General features: G+C 39.7%; 1 protein-coding gene across 6 annotated transcripts in view; it reads right to left on the bottom strand.

Moving 5' to 3' along the window:
* Positions 1-4,677: 4,677 nt before the first annotated feature.
* Positions 4,678-25,513, bottom strand: part of nhsb (Nance-Horan syndrome b (congenital cataracts and dental anomalies)) — a 56,588-nt gene continuing 35,752 nt past the window's right edge. The window contains exons 2-14 of one of the 6 annotated variants that reach the window (XM_015039835.1): positions 14,874-15,026; positions 14,650-14,786; positions 14,166-14,213; positions 13,620-13,664; positions 13,478-13,528; positions 13,228-13,290; positions 12,907-13,099; positions 10,546-10,680; positions 10,285-10,437; positions 8,398-10,047; positions 6,856-8,304; positions 6,324-6,447; positions 4,678-6,187 (exon numbers count right to left, since the gene is read on the bottom strand). In XM_015039835.1, the coding sequence (XP_014895321.1) occupies positions 5,554-6,187; positions 6,324-6,447; positions 6,856-8,304; positions 8,398-10,047; positions 10,285-10,437; positions 10,546-10,680; positions 12,907-13,099; positions 13,228-13,290; positions 13,478-13,528; positions 13,620-13,664; positions 14,166-14,213; positions 14,650-14,786; positions 14,874-15,026 (4,835 nt within the window). In that variant the 3' untranslated portion in view covers positions 4,678-5,553. Of the gene's footprint in view, positions 6,188-6,323; positions 6,448-6,855; positions 10,048-10,284; positions 10,438-10,545; positions 10,681-12,906; positions 13,100-13,227; positions 13,291-13,477; positions 13,529-13,619; positions 13,665-14,165; positions 14,214-14,649; positions 14,787-14,873; positions 15,027-20,093; positions 20,315-25,513 lie in introns of those variants that run through there. The other 5 variants (XM_015039836.1, XM_015039831.1, XM_015039832.1 and 2 more) reach the window with 5 other exon arrangements.

The raw sequence follows: 25,513 nt of genomic DNA, 5'->3' as shown, positions 1-25,513 counted from the left end.
GTAGCACAGGCTTAGATTACAGTGTTTAAACAGTCTGATTCCTATTTAAAATTCACCATTTATGGTTTATTTAAAATGTTTTTCTTTTTATTTATGAATCACCAACTTGGGATAATTCATAAAGAGATTTGCTGAAATGTTTTTACAAGTATTAGACATATTTCAAGACCTTAAAAACAGTGATACATTTCAAAATTTAGTGACACTCCGAGGTTTTAAGTCTCCAGATTATAATCTGTTGAATTACATCCACACACAGACAATTTAGGTGATACTGAGTAAAATATGATGGGACACAAAGGCACATACTTGCTGATCTTCATAAGTCAACAAAATGCTGCCAGAAAATAGCTGTTCACTTTAGTTTGCAAAAAAAAAATAAATAAAAAATAAAAAATACAGTCAAATTCATAAATAAAATGTTTTACAGGCTTGAAACAATGCTGGATGAAAATGGATGTCCTGAACTAACCTAACCCTGACACATATCCAAGTCACTTGCAGCAACTACAACGTCAATCACAAACTACATTGATATTTTTTCTGTCTCATACTGATCTCCCTTGTTTTTGGAGACATTTTGGATTTTGGCAGTCACAATATAGCATGTAAACGCATTTGTGTATTTGTCTTGATTCAATCAAATTAAAAACCAAAATATTGGCTGTAGAAGAAAAGAAACTGCTGCAGGTTCATTGACAGAGATAACAAAGGAGCTGGCAAAGGATATCTTGGAATCAAGAGGAGTGAACTGGAGTGAGGTAACAGAGATTATAAACTAGACTAGACTATAATGACCAGCAGAAAATAATGCAGTTAACTGGTCATCCAGAAGAGTGTTTTTCTTTTTCTTTGGTTTTAACTGCAGTTTGCATCCAACAATATTGCATCTCTTGGATTTTATGTCTACATCATTTCATTGTCCTTACATTGTCGAGAACGTTTAGAATCATTTATCCTTTGTCTTCTTCTATATCACAACTATGCGCTGATTTGCGCTTACAATCGCTCTTAAATTTACTGCATGTGACAAAATGTAAAATAAATGAATGGGGGGGAAAAGGCGAGGGGAGGCTTACTGGTGGCATTTTAGCGTCTTTCGTTAAGTCGGTAGGCAATAGCTTTATTTATTAGCTAATTTGGTTATCTGTAAGTCGCAATGATCATGGCTGTTTTCAGGGTAGCTATGCTAATCTGGAAGAAGTTGGTGTGGTCAGCAGGAGGGGCCCCTGTCGGTTCTTCTTCCGTGTACCAACATACCTGTTGAGCGTTCATTTGTAACCTGATAAGGGGCGAGACGGTGAGTCTTCCTCGCTCCACACACTGAGCCTTGTGGAGCCCCACTGGCTCTGCTGTAGCTTTCAGCCGCGCATGAAGTTTAGTGGTTTGAGTTCTTCGGTAATTTTGAACCACGAAGTGTTCTTCACGTCAAAACGGCACATGGACAGGAAGTGTCGGAGGAAGGATTAAGTAAGTTTGAAGTTGCTAAACGTAGTCCACATTGTCGTGCATGTTGTGAATGCACGTGAACACACAGCAGTGGGACTACAGAGACACGAGGACGAAACTATTTCTGCCATTGCAGTGTTTATTAACGTACTCTGACATTTATCACTTCTTTTAACATATGAACTGAATTAACATAAATATATTTGGTTTTACTATTGTCGACAAAGACTAATGTAACAGTCAATTTTATGTTTTTATATAGTTAAATACCTACTTTGAAAAATGAATTAATGAGGGTAATAAAAGATCATAAATTCAAAATAATCTAATGAATTATGATGAATTTTGCTTAACTGCAACAAGAGTCAGATTTTATTGCTGTCATTGTCTTAAAAATACTTAAATATTAATCTTAGGCCTACATATTTTTCAGGTTAAAACTTGAAAAGTCACTTTTGCGGTCATATTCTTTCAATTCTTTGTATCACGTTTTTTCCCCGTCATTTGCCCTACTGAAAATATCTCACCTGATTTTCTGTTTATATATTAGCTAGAACTAATAAAAGAAAAGACTGCCATCTAGTGTAAATGCTGTGCTAGTACACTTTGTTCTCATGGGGAGCAAATAGTGAAACAAGAGGTTTTCTGTTTCACGCCAAGGACAAAACTGGATGACATTTATTTTAAATCCACAATAAACACTTAGAAATCTTTAAAAATAATAAATGAATTAATAAATAGCATAACGTTTATCACAGTAAAAAAAGGTGAAAGACCAAAGCAGCATCTTGTAAATATTGGCATAAAAGAAGAAAACAAGATTTTGTTTTTAATCTTTTATTTATTTATTTTACAAAAGAAAGAATTTCCAATGATTTTTTTTCTCCTTCAAAAACATATTTACAGATTTATACAAAAATACAAAAGAGATTGAAATCTGTTAAGTTCTAGCTAGTTTTGAACATGGAACTACATTGAAACAGTTAGTGTGTGTATGTGTGTGTGTGTGTGTGTGTGTGTGTGTGCGCGCGTGTGTGTTTTATTGTTTTATCATTGCCTACAGTTTTTTTTTCTGCTCAGTCAGATATTTTTAGTTTGTTTAGTAATATTCCATACTGTACACATTTGAAGAAAAATATGTGGTTATTGTTATACTTCAAAGTTGTGAATAAACTTTATAAAGTTTTCTATCCTTATGTTGTTATTCCCAAGCTTCTCAGGACTCCGATATTACAGTGTAACGAGCCTGCAAGGATGCATCAAAATCTGTATCCCTAATCAAAAGGTTTTAATAAATCTTCCATTCACTGCTTTTAAAATTAAAGAAACAGTCGTCAGATATTTCCACCGTACCAGTAGGAAGTACAGTATGGACAAATCCCTCTAAATAAATGGTCAAATATGTTACAATATTTTCAGATTGATGTTCAATAATAATGTTTGCTGGAGCAACAAAATTCAACTATGAGTCAAACAGACAATGACTTTCTGATCAGGGCACCCGACCCACGTGTTTATGCATTGATATTTCCGTTTCCATTTCTGTGTTTTTTTTTTCACTTATTTGTACATGTCATCCAAAGCAGATGGTCCAGATGTACACTTTTACTGGTTTCTTCAGGAAATAGCTTTCTCACTTCCACAGCTCCAGGGGGACTGAGCCCCAGCACCAAAGCTGTTCAGTTTCACCATCCAGACAGATCCTATATCCATTACTTTACAGTCTCTTAAATGCGTGATTGTCCAGTGAGGAGATATACAGTACATGATAAACCCCTGTGTGTGAGCACAACTATACAGAACAGAATCAGCCAGACAGTTTGTACATCTATAGAACACACTATTCAACTGGACATTTAAACAGAAAATACTAAATCTTTTTTTTTTTTATTGTGGAGAAATCCTGCAGATAAAAATAATGAATAGGTGCTGTCATTTTCTTTTCTCCCCTCTCCCCTCTCCCCCGCCCTCCCCTCCCCCTTTTATTTATTGCATGCGATTAAAAAAACACAACAAATAAAACAGTGGACAGGAACAAGTGCGCTTTAAAAATTTGATGAATGTAAAATTCTAGTCAGTTCACAGCTTTTTTACGCTCTCCATCTTACACAGTGTCAGTTCTGCATTAGATTCGCTGAGTTTCAGACAGTTGTGTTCTATCTATCTATCTATCTATCTATCTATCTATCTATCTATCTATCTATCTATCTATCTATCTATCTATCTATCTATCATGATAAAACAGACATGATTTCTGAGGTATTCACAGAATACAGTGAATGGTTTCAATTGAAGCATGGTCTCTAAACATAAGAAGTATATGTGTTGTGTTTTTTTCTGGTAGGCAGGTGAGAGTTCAAGCTTTCCACATAGGTATATTTATTCAAAGGGCAAATCTCTTCTTACCCTTGCAGCAGTAATAGATTAACCATCAATGTTATGTCGTACTGTTGTCTATTATTGTCTTCTCTCTTTTTGAAATCATGATATGTTAGATTTGAAGTATAAATCAGAATGGTTTATTGGCCACTGGGGTTGAGCTTTCACCTGTCTAATGCTACTGGGTCAGTGCAAATGAAGGAGAGGCAACAAGGAGAGGCGAACAGTACACTGCTAAAAAAAAAAAAAAGGAAATCATGTGTAATGTTCAGTGAGACCTGTTCTTTGCTACACGCAGATTGGTTCCCCATAAAAGTTCTCGTAATTTCAATATAGATAAGAGCTTTCTATTCAGTACAAATATACATGGATTTCATTATAAGATATATCTTTCTTTCTTCTATTCTTGTGTATCACGAAGTGCAAAACGAGGCTGGATCTGTGAAACCATACCAAGTTAAACTCTAGTCCAACAGATTGAAGTCCTTCTAAAGCATTTTCACCATCTGCCCTCACTGGTTCACTTAAATTTGCAATGAAACACACATTTCCTTTTTTTCTGGAATGGCAACTTTTGCTAGCAGCTGGGAAGAGCAATAAATTTTAATGTCAGCTTTTGACAAGTGTGAGATTTAATTTTAGTGAAACTTTGCATGTAGCTTCATATAAATTTATACGTTCAGGGACTTTCAAATGCCCTGCCACAACCAACTCTGTAGGAGAAAGGCCACTGTGCGATTGTCCAAAATTAGCCTGGATGATAGACAAATAGGTGCAAGCCCTTGCTCCTTCTGTTTTTCGATACTCAAAGAAAAATCTGTTTTGATCTATGTAGCGTAAATGCAACTCATATCTTTCGCAGTGACGTAATCGATTCTCCTGTAATACAAAAGAAGTACAAAAATGTTGACAGAAACTAGGGTCAGGGATTCTTTCCACATAGGTCATGCAACAAGTTGAAGTCTTATCATTTTCTGAGGCGCATCTTTACAAAAATACATGCATCATGTTAGTATTTGGATATCATTTTAGTCGACAAATATAAGATTGGCTCTTTGTAATATACTTTATGGCAGGTCTGCAGATGTAAATATAATAAAAAACTTGGTGCTGAGTTGAGACTCTTGCTAGTGACTTCCACATCGAACCGACTTTGCTTGTTGGCAGGAATACTGAGTAGAGTCTAGGAAGTCTGGCTGATGCAGTGGGCACCATAGGTTGAAAGAATACAAAATGTGGAAAGAATTTTTAAATGAAGTAGTAAATCAGTCCCCAAGTGACATACGTGCACCCGCACCATTGAAAACACAAAAAGTAGAAATATTAGTAAAGATTGCATGTGCCTCTACATGCACACTCACTTTGTCACAATATTATGTCCTATCATTTTCCAAATACTTGAGATTTTTTTTATTTTTTTTATTTTTTTATTTTTAGAAAAAGGCCTGTTCAACCAAAATATTCCTTGCACTTTTAAAGAAGGGGACTATTCTTCACTAAATAAGGTATTTAGATATATTTTCAGGATTTCATTATAATCTTTTAATGATTCTCTATCTCACAACAGTCTGCCACTTTTAAACAGTTAGCTTTTAGCTGAGTGCATTTCAGCAACAGTCAGAGTTGAAACGTTGCAGGAATCCCTCCACCGGTGAAAAGGAGAAGTGCAGGTTTTGAAAATCCAGAAAACAGCTAAGAACGGGCAAAAGTTCTTATCAGGTCATTTTATGACGATCTATCATCATGAGGGCTCCCATCTGAGTTTTCTGTCTCCCCTTCTGAAATGGCTTGCATGGGCGCTGTGTAGAGGCGACTGCGTGTACTGTAGCGACTGCTGTTGGCAACCGGGGGGATCCGAGAACGTCCCTGTCGAGATGCAGCTGACATGGGGAGTGTTTTGGGAGTGAAACTTTCCGAGTTGGCCCGAGGAAAAAGGCCTGGTATCTGGATCGGGTCCAAACCAGAGATTGGGGGCTCCTGAGGCATAGAAGATTGCTCATCTGCCTGTCTAATTGAACCTTCTTGAAGGGACTCCCCTGGTGTTTTAGGGGTAATGGGGCTCTTCAAAATCTCTGTCGCCGACATGCGGTAGCTAGAATCAGACCTGCTGCCTTTCTTTAGCAAAAGAAGTTTAAACTCCTCGTTGGATGTGCTGGATTTCTTAGCACTACGATAAATTGGAACAGGAGCTCTCTGTGACCCAACAGCATTGGCTAAAGTAGCAGGAAAGTTAAGAGGAGGAGCTGGAGGGACAACACCAGTGGAAACATTACTGGGGGTTACAGCTGACACAGGGCAAAGACGAGATTTCACGTTTAGGTCTCCTGAATCTTTACGGCCAAGGACCTTTCTTTTGGATCTGAATAAAGAAATTACAAAATAGTACAAAGGAACATTGTCAGTGAATAAACATGAACTTCTTCGTACACTTGAAATAGTCTAAAGTTACATTGCATTGCACGTAAAGGCAATCTAAGTGCAAACTGTACAAATACCTGTGTATCATGGCAAAAAGGTCTTCTGTTGTACGACTCTTGTTAGGGGATGTAATAATAATGTCGTCATCCACTTTGGTGTCATCCATCAGAGGGGAAAGTGAATTGTCACTTGGTGTGGAATCTGTCAAACACAACATCCCCTTGATATGTCTTCTGTTTGTCTGAGTACAGATGCTAAAACATACTGCTCTTTACTAAATACTACTCTATATTCTTTAAATTTGTGCTTAAAATGAGATTTGCTCATTGGCAGATCACCACAGTGGACTGGTTTATTCGGTGGGTAGACAATGTTTGGACTAATATGAAGTTGGATCCAATACAACGTAAGTTGAAATGGGAAAGAAAACAATTTTTAACAGAGGAGAATAGCATATCTACCTTATGAGGACACAGAAGATTTGGTTTCACCATAATGTGTGTTTGCTTCAAAACCATTACAAGCAAGATCCCCACCCAGTGCACTGTTTATGTTCTGTAATAAGCAGTATACAAACTTATTTTAGTTTGATTTAGTTTTTCAGCTTACCTTTACTGAAGTAATCCTCAGTGTCAGGAGTGGTGGAGTCATCCTTGCTCTCTTGGAGTTGGTGCGGATGGGCACTTCTGGTAGCACCTGATATCACTTCCCTCTCTTCTTCATGCACTTCTTGTCCTCCTTTCCTTGCATCGCTGATTAGATAAGGATGCGATGCCTCTGTTGTGTTACCAGGCACTTTGACAGGACTAGCCCATGGCCCTGAGTTTAAGTGGGATCCCCCAACAAATTCATAGGCTGGGGGAGGAGGGTGGTCCGATCGCATTCCTCCTCTGGAACATGCAGCCCTCTGTGGCTCTTTTACCTGCTCTTCTTCTTCCTCTTCCTCCTCCTCCTCGTCCTCGTCGTCATCCTGGGAGAACGAGCGCTCCCCCAAAACTCTAAACTCGGAACGTGCATGTGTTGAGTGGGTGAGCCCCCTGAACTCTGTGTGTGAGTGAATATGAGTGTGGAGATCCACAGGTGAGGGGTGTGGAGCACGTGGAACTGGTCTATGCAGGGGTGAACTGTCTTCAGAGATGTCTGATGAAGGGTCCATCCTTGTTCTGAAGGCAGTCATGGCCCAAAAGGTTCCTGGTCCATACCGGTCCTGCCTTAGAAGCAGACTTTCATACGATGGAGGTCCATCAGGATGGCGACCAGGTGGAGGTGGCTGTGAACGTTCAGGAGAAGAGGTGTGATCATGACATGGGGGTCTGGGAGGTGGCCTTCTGGGAGGGAGAGGCCTGGTATTAACAGGGGGAGGAGCCAGGGTGGAACCACTTGGGGGACATTTTGGCCTTGTTACAGTCTCAGTTCCATTCGCGGTGTCCTGGTACATTGTGGAAGTACTCTGCGGCTCTGAAGATTGGCTAACTGAATGAAGCTGCACTGAACGAATTGTTGATGGAGTAACTGGCAAAATGTTTGAGCCTGGATTTGTTAAAGCAGATCCTGAACTTGGTGGTGGGTTGGTATTGGTTATCTCTGGGACCATTATTTTTGGTCCAGCGGACAAAACATTTGCAACTCTGTGTTTGTTGTGGTGAAGGGTGTGCATGTGGTATCCTCGGTGGGATAAAGTGTGTCTCACATAGCCTCCATGTAGAACATTGAGATCAAGTTGAGAAGGTGGAGGTGGAAAGTCTGGATCTCTCTTATTGCAAAATGAAATGGAAGCCCCATCTCTGGGAAACTGTTGCAAGGAAGAGAGAGATGACTTCCTTTCTGGCACTTTAGGTTTTCTCTTGCCAGTTGAAGGGGACAGTGGTCCTGGGAAGAAGGCTGCTGAAGATGAGGGTAAGGTTGATGTTGGGGTTTCTGATTGGCTGGAATAACCACTTGATGGTGAGGCTAGGCCGGCCAGTTTCTCAGGTGACCCAAGTTTAAAGTCTCCAGATGGGAGAGATGGACTGCTTTCCTTGGACTCTAAGGTCTGTGCAACAGCCTGGATTTGCGTTTCTGTGGAAGAGGAAGAGCTGTCTGGTGACTTCATACAATCCATAACAGTGGTGCCTGTAGCTGTGCTTGAGTTAGACATTGATGCGTACTCACCATTATTAGACTTAAGCTCACTGTTGTGAAGCCACAGATCTGCATAGTCAGACTGCACAGCACCTTCATCCTTAAATGAGTGCGTATCTGCAGAGCTAAAGGACATGGGCTCTACTATGTCCATGGCTCCTCCCAGTCCCATGCCCCAAGTTCCTAAAGACTCTGCAACTAGACAAGATGACTGTAATGGTTCTGGAGCTCCTCCAAGTTCCAAGTCCAGTTCCAGTTTCATATCTGTGGAAGACGAGGTAAGTTCTTGCTCACTAACCATCTTTGGTTGATCCTTATCTGCTTGTGTGTCTGTTCCAACATCAACACTACTATTGGTTTCCTTTAGTGAGGATGTTCGCTTGGGTGGTGGAGGTTTGATTTTTGATTTCCTTAAAGGACGGCAAGTTCTCCCTAAAGTCATAGTGCCTGTTTTGAACTCAAGTGGAGGCCGAGGATAACCTCCATGACATAATCGTTTTGCCACAGTGTTGGACTGATGACAATCAGGCCCTAGGTCTGCATAGTTACATGTGTATTCTCTGTAGGTCTGATTATACTCCCCAAGATTCACAGAGGATGAGTAGAAACCTTCTGTATCAGATGGGTAATGAGACCCAGGTTCTTTTTCAGCATTTGTTTTCTGTTTACTGAAACATGTTTGGTCATTAAGACCTTCCATTGAACTGTATTCTTGAAGAAACTGGTGGCTTTCTCTTAGCTTTTGGGTGGGATCTGGGTCTTGATCTGGATCGGTCTGATCTTGGTCTTGGGGGTATGTCCACTCCCCTTCGCTGGCTGTACTGACCCCTGCATCATCTAGCTGGTCTGTGGCTGATGATGTAAAAGAGCTTGATCTGTGGCCTTGACTCTGGGGCCTGAGGTCAGAGTGGTAGGAAGGATCCAGGGAAAATCCTTCATCAATGGCATTGGGTGCTGTATTAAGTGATAACTCTGAATCACAGTGGGAAGAGCCTGTCAGGGGTGGAGAAGAGGGAGGGGGGATGGTTTCAGATGTTTGTGAGGGGCAGGTGGAGCTGGAGCCACTCCAGTTTCCACTTGACGACTGGTGATCCTCCTTGTGGTCCACATGACTGCCTAGAACGCCCGTAGTAGACACTGAATGAATAGGGCTGCTAAAAGTATCAGAACTGGATGAAATTTCACAGCTACCCATGTCAGCCTTGCGGGGCAAGCGAGAACGACCCCTCTCCATCCAGTTATGTTCTGGACTCCCACCTCCTCCGCCGCCCCTGTCTCTTTCACTAGACCTCTGCAGTCTTTTTAGGCTTCCAAGTTGCAGTGGCTCAGGGGCTGCCTGATCATCTGTACTCTCTTCTTCATCCTTCATCATCATCATCTTCATTCTTGGACTTGGTCCGGATGGAATGAAGTCCTCTGCTTCATAAGGTGATAAATCCTCATCTTCATCATCATCATCATAGTTGTCATCATCGTCTTCATCACTGTCAATTAGACGGCCGCCCTCTCTTGGAAGGCTACGTGAGCGTAAGCGGCCACCATGTGTAGAGGCTGTTGTGTATGTTGAGTCCGACTGGTCACCCAAGGAGGAAATGTTACCCGTAGAATGGGACAGAGAGGCAGGGATACCTTGATGGTTGCGCTGAGCTCTAATACGCCTTCTGGAGGGAGCAGCTGTACCTAAAAGGTAGAATCAGAAGAGAGAATCACAGATGTTTTTATTTTCACTGTCTGAACCAAAAGATATGAGTCGAAGATGAATGTAAACAGATAGCTCTATTCTAGCAAAGCAACGGCATTGATTTTAAAGGCTAGACCAAACAATTACCAATCAGTCTTGTCTGCTAAGAATATCTTTCCCTATTTCAAATTTTAACTTGCAGTGACATTCTCCATACTTTGTGATCTGAAACATACATGCTATAAGGAAATCATCTGTCTGGCAGCCAGAGTCACGAGTGTGATGGAGACGCCCACTAATTGAGAGGTCCTCTTGACAGAGAGATAGCTGATGTGAATTGGCGTGGATGATCACTGTACGCTCTCTTGCCACAGGTGATTCATCTGAGTCTGAAATTAAATGAAATAAAGTATATATACATTTTCTTCATGATGTGGCAACTGTGAATAAGTCATGTGAATCCTAACATCAACCTACATGTATCTGCATTAACATACCCATGTCCTGTTGTACCCGTTTGGGTATGCCAGTGATAGTCTTTCTCCTCCTCAGCTTCCTTCTTCTCTGAAGCACCGACTGGGAGTGAACTAAAGAGCATCGGGCACTGGCCTCTCTGTCAAACCCGACTCCTGCTTTGACAACAGAGAAGCCAGTAGACATTTACAAGTCTGAAGCAGAGCAGTGCAGATTCTCACTAATGATTATGTGCCCAAATGATTTACTCGTGCTGAAAACTTATATCATTAACAAAATTATATATTGCTTAAAACATCCTTGCCAAATATATTTCGAACAATGAGGACATATTTGTATCTTTCTTTCTTTCTTTCTTTCTTTCTTTCTTTCTTTCTTTCTTTCTTTCTTTCTTTCTTTCTTTTTTTCTTTCAACAAATCTTCTTGACATTAAATCTTACTCTGTTGTATTTATTGTCTGTTTATTTCCCAATAAATAATTGAATTGTGGGTTGAGCTGCAGGGTTGAGGATGTGGATTGATTATACACTGGCAATCATATAAATGTACTCTTATAGACCTCAACTCTATTCATGAGAAAAATACACCAACAAAGCTGAATATAGCAGAGATTACCTGCGGAATATGGAAGTGTGGCATGGATGGAATGGTTTGTTTTCAGTCATGACCCCAGCACCAATTAACACTTGTGGGTATAAACTTAAAAGTGCTGTCCACCCCAGACCAAGAACAACTATACATCGTCTTATTTGCAGCAAATGCTGGGTATGGGGGATTCCATCCTACAGAATTGTGTAACCAAGCTGATGACCAGCATGAGAAGGAGTTACCAGGTGGTTGTGTTCTGAAGCTTCTCTGTGTTGGAACCCAGCCACGAAGAACTGAATTACACACAGAGAACAACCTGGAAAAGTGTGATCACTAGACATGGTGAACCAGACTTTGGAGAATAGGACGTTTTTATCTCTTATTCTGTAGCTTTCAAGGACTGCATCGGGAAGACAAGTGCATGACACCCTTCACTGCTGGCAAAAAAATAGGACTTCATCTTCAAAGAAACCCTGGAACCAAAACTGAGCGGTTTGCAATTGGCTAACCGGCAGCCATATTCCAGCTGAAGATAAGTGTGAGCAAGCATATTAGAAATTATGCAAAAATAATCAAATTAATAATAGATTCCCCCCCAAAAAAGACTGTCTTTGATCCTGCCTACTACGATTGAGTAGGCAGGATCAAAGACAGTGTCCTGAGAGAAGAGGAACCACAGCTCCACACATGCTGCCTGCATTTGCTTGTCCAACCCAATGCTTGCCCCACGGTCTTTCTGATCATGCTTGCCCCAGGCCAGAAAGCGCTTCCCAGAGCTGGGAGAAGAGGAGCCATGGGCTCCCTACACGCTGCTCGTGTGCACCAGTCCCACGTTGCTACCCCAGCCTGCCGCTGCAGAGGTTCCCTCTGATCACACCCTCACGACTTCCTTTGTTCATTCTCCACTCCACTCACTGAGATTCCCCTATTCTAAAGAACGTCTAAAGTTATTAGTGACTTGCGACAACATTGGATCATTTAATCCGATTGTTGTCACTGTTCAAATGCATTTTGATATTGTATCAGTTTTCATTATTTTCTTAATTTTTACTTAGTAGTTTAGCTGAGAGTCACTAGCTCAGTGAGTTCATTGTTTGACGTACTTTAACTGGAAGGTTGAATTATTTTTGTCAAAAATATTCTTATACTTGAGAGAAATTGTCTGTGTTTATTTTATGTATGTGCAGAGCCAGCTGGTCAAGAATGTCAGTGCTGAACTTAATCCTTCATCTATTGTTATTTCAAGCCCCATCAGGCATTTATTCTTAAAACAATAACGAAGACTGGAAACTATTTGACTATTATTTGCTGATAGTCAGATGGTGGACCGGTGTAGCAATTTTTATTTTAATTATTTTATTTGGCATTTATTAATAGTTTTCATAGCCAAACCAATGCATAGCAATTGTCAACCTGACACATTACGTTATACTTCAAAATACTAATCAAGTAAACAATAACAAACAACAGAGATTGGCAGAGAAGATTTAACAATTCTTTCATGGCCTCAACCCACAAACCAAACGCTGCTGCTCAAATATGACACCATTTAAAGGGAAATAAACAGGTTTCCCAGTGGTATAAGATGTACTGCTAATACGCATCGTTAGAATAAACAAATAACTGACCAAACTCAATGTAGTTTCTGTGCTAAGTTTAGTTTTGTGGCTAAATCGTGTGTGCTTCCACCTGTGGACTTTGTATCATCTCCTATCATGGAGCAACTGCTGAAGTACTTTTGCCTATGAAAGTGAAAAACATTCATTCAAATCCTTTTAATCCCCTGTTAATTTTACCTGTGACATTAATGGGGATAATGCATGAGGAGACCGCTTGAGAATCGCCATTTGTCTTCTGATCTGATGGAGGGACGTTTTCCTTTGACCAGTTCGCCTGCTTGTCTTGGGCTGAGGGGGCACTGTGGTTTATGGCCTTGGCTGTTTGACCTCCAATGACCTCACTACTTTCACTTTTCTCTATCGAGGTAACCTGGAAGAGACATGCAAAATGTTACATGTGATTTAGCTCACTATAAACCACTGGGCTTTTTTTATGCTGGCAAGAGATAGAAGGAAAAACAAAAACACAAAGGTTTAAGCAAAACAAATTTTGGATACCTTTCTATTCCATGGAATGAAGATGCAACCTTCAATAGTTTCAAGTGAGTAAAAGCACTCAAACTATGAACACAAAATACAACAAATAAAATTAAATGAAAACACAATACCATGAGTTATCAAAAACAACAACAACAACAACAAATATTAGTAAATAAAATTGTTCAAATGAAAATCAAAATATGACAAATGAATGAAAATATTCTTTCCAAACTTAAGTAAATATTCTGTGTAGTTGCAAACTTCTCACCTTCCTTTCGATTGTTTTTATGTCCTCCTCTCTACCAGGCCTCTCTTGTAGCTTAACAAAACAGAAAAATAAAAAACAATGTTTCTTTTTTGCAAACATAAGAAAAATAAGACAATACTGTGCCATTAATGGAATCCCTTACCTTTCTCTCTGTGGTCTGGATCTCTGTTTCTTTGACAGTCCTCTCCTTCACAAGATTAAATGGAAAGAATTAAAATCATTGCTAAAAATCAAGACACCCTAAGCATCACAGATTTGAATAAACTCCATTCTTTTTTTTAAATAACAAATTAAAATGAAGCCAATTCTAATAAAGTAAAAGTCAGCTGTTCGGCATAAATCATAATTTCCAACCAATCACTCTTGTACAAGGGCAGCTCCTTTGTGACTAAGTTCAACAGCAGCAACGTTAAAACTGTGACTTGTACATATAAAATGTGCGCAAGTAGCATGTAATGTAAGTAAGTATTAGTTGAACATTGTAAAGGGTGTGAGTGTATGTCTCATCAAGTAAAGATGAGTAGTTAGTAATTGAACCCAGCTTGTTTTGCTCTGAAAGAGACCAATTCTAAAATGTAGATACACCATGCTTAAAATCTTCATTGGACTGGAGCTGTAGTGCAGTATTTGGACAGAAAGAAAAAGAAGCACTCCTCTTTTCAGGATATGCTGATATGCAAAAACACACCTTTCTGGGTTGATACTCCAGCTCTCGTTCCCTCTCTGCTCTCTCTTGCTGCATGACGAAATTAAACAAAGTTTCAGGTTATTAGATTAGATTTTATATATAAATGAATAATAAAACAATGAATTTGTGTTAAATGGAATTTTTCTCTGAAAAATACATAAAAAGCCCATGTAAAATGTGGAACAACTGAAATGTTTCGGGTAAATTTTGTCTGTAACATCAGTTAATTGACCATGCGTTTGTGTTTACTGTGTATCTTGCTTGAATTAATCCGTTGGCGGTGTTTTCCTTTCCCATATAAAGTACTTCTACCCAGTGATTATTTGTGCAGCTGTCTCTCTTTCTCACTAAATTTAGCTATTGCTCTCATTAACCCTGTAAAGTGTTTTTCTTTACCATAGAAAGTATTGATGGCTTGCTGACTCTCTGTTTACTAGGTATCTTTTATGAAACAAGTTCTATGCCCTGTCTGAAAAAGTCATACCGCTCGTGCGAGCCGACTCCTCTGTTGCCGCCGGATGCTATGCGGTGAGGGAAAGGTGGGCATGGGTGGCGCCACGGAGATGGAGATGGTCACCCTGTTTCTCTCTCGACTTGAAGAAGGCTGATGCTGTTGTTCATCTGCACATCCAAAAACATACATAAAAACTGATCATCTGTAAAAAAGGCACCAAACATATTGCTTCTTTGCGCCTATATTGCTCTCACCGCGATGCAGAGCTCTAAGACTCAGGTGGGCATTTCTGTGGAGCTCCTCCAGACACGGCGGTCTGGTGCACGGGTGAAACACGTTGTGTTGCTGGTGCCATGGAGCCTGATAGTGCGCCGACAGCTTGCTCTCTATATCCAAGTTCGACACAGCTAAAGGGAGAAGGGACAAAGACAGGAAAACATGAAATGGGAACAAAGACTTTTTCAATGATTAAAAACAGGAACTTCCATCCATCCATCAGTTATCTTCCGCTTATCCCGGATTGGGTGGTGAGGGCAGCAGCCTGAATAGGAAGGCCCAGACTTTCCTCTTCCAGCCACTTGGGTCAACTCCTCTGGGGGAATCCCAAGGCGTTCCCAGGCCAGCCGAGAAATATAATCTCCCCACTGTGTCCTGGGTCTTCCTCTACATCTCCTCCCAGTGGCACGTGACTGGGACGGGTCCAGGAGGCATCCAAACCAGATGGCCAGATCACCTCAACTGGCTCCTTTCAACATGGAGACGTAGTGGCTCTACTCTGAATTCCTCCTGGATGACCGAGCTCCTCGTCCTATCTCTAAGGGAGAGCTCAGAAATCCAGTAGCGGACACTCATTTTGGCAGCTTGTGTCAGCGATCTCATTCTTTTAGACACTACCCAAACCTTGTGACCAAAAATGAGGGTAGAAACATAGATCAACCAGCAAATCGAGAGCTTCACCCTTCTACTCAACTCTGTCCCAACCACAAAAGATTGGTACAGCGCTCACATCACTGGAGATGCATTACCAATCCACCTACCGATCAAATTTTTCCTTATCTGTGAACAAGACCCTGAGATACTTAAACTCCTACACATGGGGCAACACCCTGTCCTCAACTCTGAGGAGGCACTCTATCATTTTCTGGCTCAATATGATGGCCTCAGAATTGAAGGCGCTGTTCCTCATCCCAACTCCTCATCCAACTCCTTGAGCAAAAGCTGGATTATCTGCATAGAAAAAAAAAATATTCCTATGAATGCATTTCTGCAGCAGCTTCAAAAATGGCGAGTCGTGCAACCACCCTGCCAGCAGAACAATGTAAACACCACTAGATTCCCGCAGAAAACTTCAGACCTTCACACACAACAGGCTTTGAATGCCAAGAAGCAACATTGTGACATAAAACACTTACGAGGCAGGGCAAAGCTTTAGATTTCATGAATTATGTTTTGCAGCTGTGGCACATGCATTCACTTCCCCAAATGAATAAGAGGTTGCAGACGATAACACACTGCTATTTTAAAAGCTGACTAAGTGAACGATGAAGTGACCATCATGTGATAGTTTCTGTTCTCCAAAAGAAGCTAGAATTTGTGTTTTGCAACAATCTGTTTGTTTTCAGGGTTTTTTTTTGTTTTTTTTTTAAAATATAATTGTATAGCTTCATGTACTATCATTAGCTGGTCTCTGTATAAACATTCTATAAGCCAAGAATGTTTGCTAATAATGAACATTGTTCTTCAAAGAAAGGTGCCATTTGGGACTGTACAACATAAGTAGCGTAAAAATCTGTCACGCTCCGATTCAGATGCTAATTTGTAATTTACCTTCAGTACCATGTTTAATTTCATATTGTATCAAACATTAGACAATTTGCTAAAGCTGTAATATTATACAGCAAAGCATGTTATTTTTCTGTTGTTTTTTTTGTAATTGTGCAAATAAATATTGCAAACATATTAGATGCCAGCAGGTGGCAGCTAAACCACCCACGAAAGCTGCACGTGCAGATCACCGTGTCTCTCTCTGTCCCTCATGTTTGGTTATCACCAATATATATCATTATATGAAGACAAAAGCACCCCTGCCATCTTGAATGGCAGATGTATAATAGTCTCCATGGTAGGAAGAAGAGGAAGAGGAGGAGTGTGATTATCCATTCCTCTTATCTGCTCTCAAAAGTCCTCTGGCTTTATTTATGAGTCGTTTCCCCTCTTTTAACCTGATATTCAACATGCAGTTGTGTCCTTGAAAGCCATGTTGTACATCAGTAGCCAAGCAACCTTTCATCGCTCATCAAGGCTTTTATTTGCTGCCAATTAAATCAGTGAGCTCACATCAACAGCTTCGGGTTGATTGAAACTACAAGGTTAGAGCAGTTCATTTACACAACATAAACAGTGACACAGCTGCCTGCCCTGAAGAGTGACAACTTCCAGTTCTTTATATTAAGCTATATATTGATCTATCAATCTATCAATCTGTCTGTCTGTGCATATATATATAAATATATATAAATATGTTGATGTAGACATAGATGTAGATATTTTTTCAAAGCAGCTGGTGAAATGTTTTTTCTGCCAGTCAAGTTGTTGTAATTCTTTTGTCAACAACATAAATTAACGTGAGAGCTGCTTGACAAACTGAAATTCAGTTTGCTTCATTATAAGTTTTTTTTTTTCCCCCCACATGCAGTTCACATTCACATTCCCTTGCCATCATACAAACATCAATAGAAAACTCCGCATTTAATTAATCAGAAATGTTTTACTAATTATTGGGAGATTCTTTGTCCTAAAATCTAGGGTGTGGATTGAACAGTTTCTTTAAAAACCTGCGTTTTCCTATGGCAAGGATTAAGAAGCCATTTTTAGTGGTAAAAGATACAGTACACATCTATTAATTATGATTTTTGTTAAATCTAATCCCACGGTGTTAAAAAACAGGTCATGGTAAGATTCGACAATAAATCTTTAAGAAAGCGGAGCTGGCTATTCCTAACTCTATTTGGCCTGCACTTCATTATCTGTGGCAGCATTTAATGTCCGACAAAGATACAACTGACCACAGATCTGCACTGGTTTAATTGAGTCCCTCTCCTCTGTTCTACCTATTGTATTATTACTGTGTTTCTCTAACTGTTTCCCCCATCTTTGTGTCTGCAGGTGCAGTGTCAGCAGCTTACACTGTCATCATTAAGACTGCCTCTGAGCGCCAGCGGTGGCACACAGAAAGAAGCTGGTGAATAAAATTCACCATATACAGTACACTGCAAAACTGAAAACTGAGGATTGTGGGGCCCAAGTAGTCGGTATTTCTTCATGGTTACTGCTTGTATGAAGCGGAAATATAATTTTGACGGCAGCATTTAATACAGTAGAAAGTAAATTCCCATTTTCTAAATTTATGCAAGAAAAGGTGCAGCTGGTATAATAAATGATAGTCATGTTTAGCATACTAGTGATCAATCTGAAGTTCAGCTTAGCAGAAAGACACAAACAAAACTGCTGAACTATATAGGAGAGCAGCAGGGGAATAGTGCTGTAAACCTCTAGGGAGGTAGACATATTTGTTGTATAATGTATTTTAATTACACTATTTTGAAGTGTCACAAAAATCGTGAGTAATTAAAGCTTATGGCCAAATAGGAAGTTGCAATGATACTTCTGAAACACTCGACGCCCTAACCTGTCTACTCTCTGTGATTTATTTGACTATTGCAACATTTCACATTTATCTTAAATCTTCCTAAAGTATAGCTCCTGTTATTCCAGGCTGACATTAAAAATAAAATCATGGAACGAGCCTCAGATCACAACAGGTCTGTTGATGTAGCTTCTTCAGGTTTTATGAGAAGTTAAACTGTAGTGTAAAATGAGTTGCAGCATCAAACCATGAGGAGATCCCAGCAGCGTCCCGTCCTCCATGTCGACCGCAATGAGAACACAGATGTACCATTGCTGTTTCTCCTTCTGGCACAGCTATATGATCTCCCCCTCTCTCTAGTACAGATATGAGTGAATGTAAGTCATTAGTGGAGAATGTATTAGGGTGTATCTGGGTCAGGCAGCACACTCCCTATGGCAGTAGCTGCAGAATCTTGTCATAGCAGACAGCTGTTATATAAGAAACGCTAGCTGGCTGCAAAGGAAATCCTGCCGTGTCCAGCCACGTGCACAGGCATTTTTATTGAGAATTTTTCGAAAAAAACGTTTGCCTCTACGTTTATTTTTCTTTTAACTGCAAATCCAGCTTTGGCACCGCCAAAATTATTCCAACTTTAAGATTAATTTGGCAAAAAAATTAAGTCTTCAATAACAGATTACGAGAGACATTAATGGGGACCTTTAAGTTCACTTTTCTATCTCAGAGGGTCTCTTCTGCAACTTGATGTGCGCCTCTGATTCGTCACATGCTTTAAACGCACGTGCAAATAAGCAACATGTGATATACTTTAGCGTTCATCAGATTATGGTTCCTCCATATGGGAATGGAGTACAATGTAAAAAATAAAGAAAGGGAGTTTCTATTCCAACTAGGTGTAGGCATTGTTAGTGTCTGTCACTATGGCAACTCCTTATCTTAAGATGAAAAACAAAAAACAACCATATATATATATATATATATATATATATATATATATATATATATATATATATATATATATATATATATATATATAAATCCTCTAGAAATAGTGGATGGAACTCCATGAAAACGTATGAAACAAAACCATAAATGGGATTTTTGATTGGTTTACAGGTTCATTCATTCTTTTTACAAAAGTTTTTTCATCGAAACATTTATTAACATTTCTGGTAAAACGTATGAAAAATAATTAAACAATATTGCAGCCACATAATCTCACACTGAAGAGTTATTCTTTAAATATAACCATCAATTTGAGGACATTAATGTGCTAGTCACTGGCAATTAGGACAGTTCCTATAAAATAAATGTACTTTAAGTGTTTTTGGAAGTTAATTATGTTATCTAGGAATATTATAGCAATAATCCTTGACTTCCTGTTATTCTGGGGTATTGAGATGATGTCGCCCAATGGGCCCATTTCTTTTAACCATTCTTCATGATGATAAGGTCAAAAGAACAAGACATTCAAAGAAAGGCAGATCAGAGTTGATCTTTAAAGTCATAAAACACAAAACACACAAAGCTCGACCATGTACCACCTTTAGAAACGTTCAGGAGTTGCTGATCACATTTTGTGACATAATCTTAAACTGAGCTTCCATTCACAAAACCTTAATGTTACAACAATCACACTGCATCAGCTGCATAAACAAGCTGGTGTGATAAAACTCCACATAGCACTCGTTTTCCTGACGCTCATACGTCAGAGCAACAACAAAGCAACATCTCATTCACTCTAAAGATATTTGACATTCCGGACAACAACATGAACTAAAGAGGGAATAAAACACGACAAGACAAACAGGGATGCAATAGACGGTACCTTTGGACTGTACGGGGGCACAGCCCAGACCAAGACAAGCCAACGCCATGATAAGAAGCCGTCTGCTCTGTCTTTCCCACGATTTTTTGCTTTCTACGCAGCCCCTCCTTTCTTCCTGCAGAATCCTTTTCGTCTGTTGCTCAGTAGCATCGCCTCACTTAGTCCTGCAGAGAACTTGCTGAAGCATTCCCTTGCAAGTCCAGCATCCAAACTAACAGCATTTGGAGACACATAGACCCTCCCCCCTCTTCACCCACCCACCCGATTCTGTTCCCCATTCATTGGTTCTGTCATTAACATGTTTTTTTCTTCTTCTTTTTTTTTTCTTTATGTTAACAATCCTTCTCTATGTCCACATTATGGTTTAGCGGTAAGGCAAGCCTGTGCTGTGTCACAAACTGAAATTTCAGTTTTTTTTTCCTCTAATTTGTCTCTCCAGTTCACCCCCTCATCTGCGTGCCTCAGATGGTAGGATCCTGCCTTTGCATGGCCTGTCACTGACCGTAATCTCTTTATGATGCAGTAATATGTGAAGGGAGGGGGAGATTTAGCCTCAAAGTATTAATGTATTAATCCACCACATGCTGGGAACATGTATCACATGCTCAGGCCTTCTACTGCTGCCATCAGAGAGTGAAGACCTTAGAGAGGGTTTATGCAGGAGTATAGTGATTCATTGTAATTGCCAGCTGCTGATAAACTGTAAACCAAAAAGGAAGCATAAAAATACAAATAAATAAAAAAAAACAAATAAAAAAAAAAATCACAAACACAATTACCTATAGGTATTGCTGAATGACGGCATCAAGAAAACTTTGTTTGTCTGGTGAAGGTAAAACATTCCCGTGTGGTCACAAGATACACGGCATGAGACGTAGAACACAGATAGGCAGAGAGAGTGGAAGAGCACCCTGCCTGGTAATCTGCTGTAATCTGGAGCTCTGGCAGCTCACCGACTTTGGAATAGAGCCGCCAGAGCCAGCGGCCCGCTCGAGGAGCTTTCAACCTCCCGCCATGCCCCAGAACGACACGGACCAGCAAAAGCTGCACACACGTAGGTTTGCAGGCTTTGCTGCGGTGGTCAGCAACAGCAGGCAGGAGAGAAGATCACTGTGAATTTTAAATGTGCATATGCTCCTTGCAGTTTGTCTCATTTATTTACAGCAGATTTCCCCAACATGACTGCAGGGAGCTTCTTAATAGCTTGTAGCCCCTGCGGTTGTTTGTCAGGTTGCAGTGTCTTATGTGAAACATCAATGCTGGGTCACACAGACATCTTAAGCACACATAATGTGTTATTCTTTGAAAAGACTCATAGTTGTAATTCCATTACATTACTGATAGGTTTAATGTTCAATTTTTTTTTTTAGCATTTGTTTCTTAGTTGCTTCTAATAAAAGACTGATGAAACATCTTGTGCTATCTTTTCCCTCAACACATTTCCTCAAGACTAAAATGAATAAATCATTCTTGCTCACTAATCCACAGTGGCTCTTTTTTTTTGTTTTTTTTGTTCCTCTTCCTTGGTTCCACTCTCTGCTCTAACCTGCACCGCATTCATGTTTAACACTGTGTGCTCATTCTTATTAGGCTGTGAGAGCTTCCTTTAATGTGAGTCACAGAGTACGACAGTGAAACTAAAAGGTTTATTTATAGCGTTCTCTATGTCACAGTGACTCAGAGTCAAAGAAAAATATCACCAATGCAACAGGATTATTTTTCTGAAGCTGCTTTCAAAGTTCGCTTTACCAACTCAGAGAAAAACAACCTCCTCTACTGCCCCTCGGTGGTGAAAAGTGAAAACTACAGACTCTCAGACAAAGCTGTGTCTGTGGCTTGGCAGAAATCAGTGTAATTAAGTTATTTGTAAGTGCTGGGAGAGTTTTTCGGCTTAGAAACATATACGCAGTTAAGTCTGTTTGCAAACTCAGATTCACATGAAAGCATGTAACGTGTCAATTGTTTTTTCCCAGTAAATGTGTTTCTGATATGGTCACTTGCATGAAAGTGAAAATCCAAGTAATCCTCACAGACAAACAAATCAAAGCAAGCAAGTCAGTAAATTTGGGTATGTGTGATAAAGTATAACGCCATAGGAAATAAGTACTGAACACATGAAGACAATTAGCCATAAAAAGGAATAGAAAGCCAACAAAACAGCTAAAATCTCTTAGTAGAGAAAGCAGTCCTGTGCCCAATCAGTGCCAGATCTAAATGATGGCTCATGAAATTAAAGGGAAACCCTCAAGGCTGTTCCAGCCAACTCAGAAAATTAATTGGAATAGTTTTTTAAAAGTTAACGAGCACTTGTTGAAACCTTCAGAGAGACCTGGAATTAGCTGGTAGAGTTTTGCCATGGAAAAAACAAGTAACGCACTAAACTACAGTGTTCTGCAAGCCAACTCAGTTCACAAGAAAAAGCTGATGTTCATTAAACGTTCTGGTTGACAAACCGATCCAATATTGGGAAAATAAAGAACTAGGTGCTTTGGCTGTCATTGCACACTCAAAGTTTAGAGAGGCAAGAGCACTACACGTCACCCCCCAAAATACCAACCCAACAGCGATCATTAGAGGTGGGAACGTCATGGTGCAGGACTGTCTTTAGGAAAACCGTGCTTGGAGACTATATATAACTAATTTTATTTATTTAACCTTTATTTATACAAGGTAAATCTGACTTAGACACAGGGTCTCATTGTCAAGTGACTTGTTTTCAATAGATGTACAAATAAACAACAATACGTTAAATCGACCGTAGTCAGTACCATCAAACGAAAAACACAACTGAAAATCAGACAAATTGACACTCATTGAAAATCCACTAAAAGGTGTGAAGATAAAAAAGCAAACAGAGGCGCCCCGAATCTTGGAAATCTAAAGACAGTGGCAGAAACAACTAAACAACAAAATACAACTTGCTTCTCGGTACAAGGAAAATCTTTAACTTGTCGAAAGGGCTTTTTTTTTTTTTACTACCATAAGTCCCACTAAATCCTCCAGAAAGTGTGTGTGTGGGTATGCGTGTAGGTGTGTGTGTCATCCTGTATTGCGTGCCACCTTTTGGCCAAACAAAAACCACTGTGATTAGCATAAACACTGTCAGGTAAAAAAAGATACTGAATCGTATATTTCTAAATTGAAACAAGGATTTCAAGCTCATTTCCTAGACAAAAATGTTAAGAAAAACACAACGCACCTCAACTTAACCATCTCAGCTTTAAAAAATTTGTAGTGTAAGGAAGGTTCAACTTCATTAGACTTTGAGCTTGGTTTTGTATTTTAGTTCTCCGAGCCTAAATTAGATCAGCGAATGCAACACAGCTCTGGAGGCAAGGCTAGTATCACGAGATTGGGAGTCCATGTTGTTGTTGGTCATGGCTCTCACTGCCCGGACATTGCTAAACGCTGTCTGTGCCAGAGCTAGAGGCCGGAAACCACACAGTTCTTGCGTTGAAACAGCTCAGTTGCCATTGTAACTCATTGTTGCTGGAAGAAGTAAAGTTCATGCAAGAGGCCCTTCTTTTTTTGTTGTGTATCTTCGCTACCCACACACCTCCGTCACACCGGAAACCAAAAGCACGACAGTAGTCAACCTAACATTTACTGCAGTTGCAGGTGTTCTTTTTATAGATTCCCTCCAAAAATATAATCTGAGAGCACCACTGTATAGACCGGCATTAGGTGTGTGGGAAGATGTCACCCTGGCACACACACACACACTCACTGACAGCAGTGAGTGTGTGTGTGTGTGTGTGTGTGTGTGTGTGTGTGTGTGTGCGCGCGCATGTGTGTGTGTATGTGGAGGGAAACGAAGTTAAACCAATCTCTGAGTGTGCTTGTCAAGCCTTCTTCAGCCAGCATTATTCCACCACTGTGTGTGTTAAGGTATGTGTGTTTGCAAAAGCTTTAGCCATGTTGGTGGAATGGCACAAGACAAGCCATCGCCCATGTTATTTTTAACTGCGTGTCTCCATGGAAACCGGCACATATGCTGGGAGGGGGGTGATCTCCTGCTGAGCATGTGTTATGGAGGACTCCTACCACTGGTCATAGCGTATCTGTATACGTGTGTGTCTGTGTTTGTTTTAGAGGGGATCCCATTCCTTAATTAAACCATGCACAATAATTGGTGTTTAAACTAGTTTGTAGAAGTTTTGTATTTGAGCTTGTTTATGTCTGCTGACCTATCACAAGCCCTAGGAAAAGACAGCTGGGTGTATGGAGACAGGGAGAAGAAAATCTTCTAAGTCAAAAATGTTCAAAGTTTCAAACTTTGATAATTATTGACAGTAATATTTAATACTTTAATAGCTGCGCTGTTATACACTTCGACCAGTGAGTCAAAGTGGGATCAGATTATCCCACAATCTGATCATGAACCAAACGTCCCCCATCATAAGTCTAATTTTACAGTCTCTATCTCAGTGGCATATCAACTCCAATTTTCCATTTACAAATTGCACCATAAGTCAACATCTCAGCATCAACTTTAAGGGTTTTGTGCTAAGTATCACAGTCACTATCAATCATAAGGGAATGTCCTGTGCAAGGCAAACATTTGAAACTTCTGTAAATATTCCTTACACAAGTATCTGCTGCAAAAAGCGGTTTATAAATAGTCTATAAACAGCCATATAACTTTTGAGTGGGCGTCTTACTCTGGCACTTTTCTGGCTTCCTCCACTTAAGCTGTGTAAGCGTTTTTTATTAATTGGAACATATGGATATTTAATCTCAATTTTAACAATACAGAATATGTGGGTAATATAAATAAGTCATATAAATGGAAAGAAGCACATTTTAAAATGTTCTGCAGAATGTAATAAAAGTGGTAATTTCTGAGGAGTAATAAATTAGGATTATTTATTCTCACTTAGAATGGCTGAAATCACATAATCTACAGCACATGATTAGAACATCATCACTCATAATTTTGAAGGGTGTTTGAACCATTCATCAAGTACAATATGTTTGAACAGATTTCGTTGAATCGCCTATTTATTTCAGACTTTTAGGTTTTTGTTTAGTTTTGTTATTGCGCTCTAGAACAAGTCACAATTGTTGCACAATCCAAGACTGATTCTCGTGGCTTTATTCATTTAACTTTGACTATTGGGTATTTAATTATTTTATCTCAGGGGGACTGTCCTCCTTAAGGAGAATTTTCACCACCAATTATTTTTCAAAATAATTGAAAAATATGTTGCAATTACTTATACTCAGACATTTAGCTACACCAGACCTGCATGATATTGGAAAAAACAATAAATGTCCCGATAAAATCTGAAAGAAAAATATTTTTAAAAATGTTCTTTAAAATGTGATTAAATAAATTCAATTTCTGATGTGGAATGAGGTATGATAACCACACAATTTCACACAGACATTTCACATGACGTGCAGGTTTGTCCTGTTTA

Source organism: Poecilia latipinna, unplaced genomic scaffold (assembly GCF_001443285.1).
Source record: "Poecilia latipinna isolate Pla-1442-1.1 unplaced genomic scaffold, P_latipinna-1.0 Scaffold488, whole genome shotgun sequence".
NCBI lineage: Eukaryota > Metazoa > Chordata > Actinopteri > Cyprinodontiformes > Poeciliidae > Poecilia > Poecilia latipinna.
Note: the sequence above shows the minus strand (reverse complement) of the source record. Positions and strands in the feature narration are given on the sequence as shown.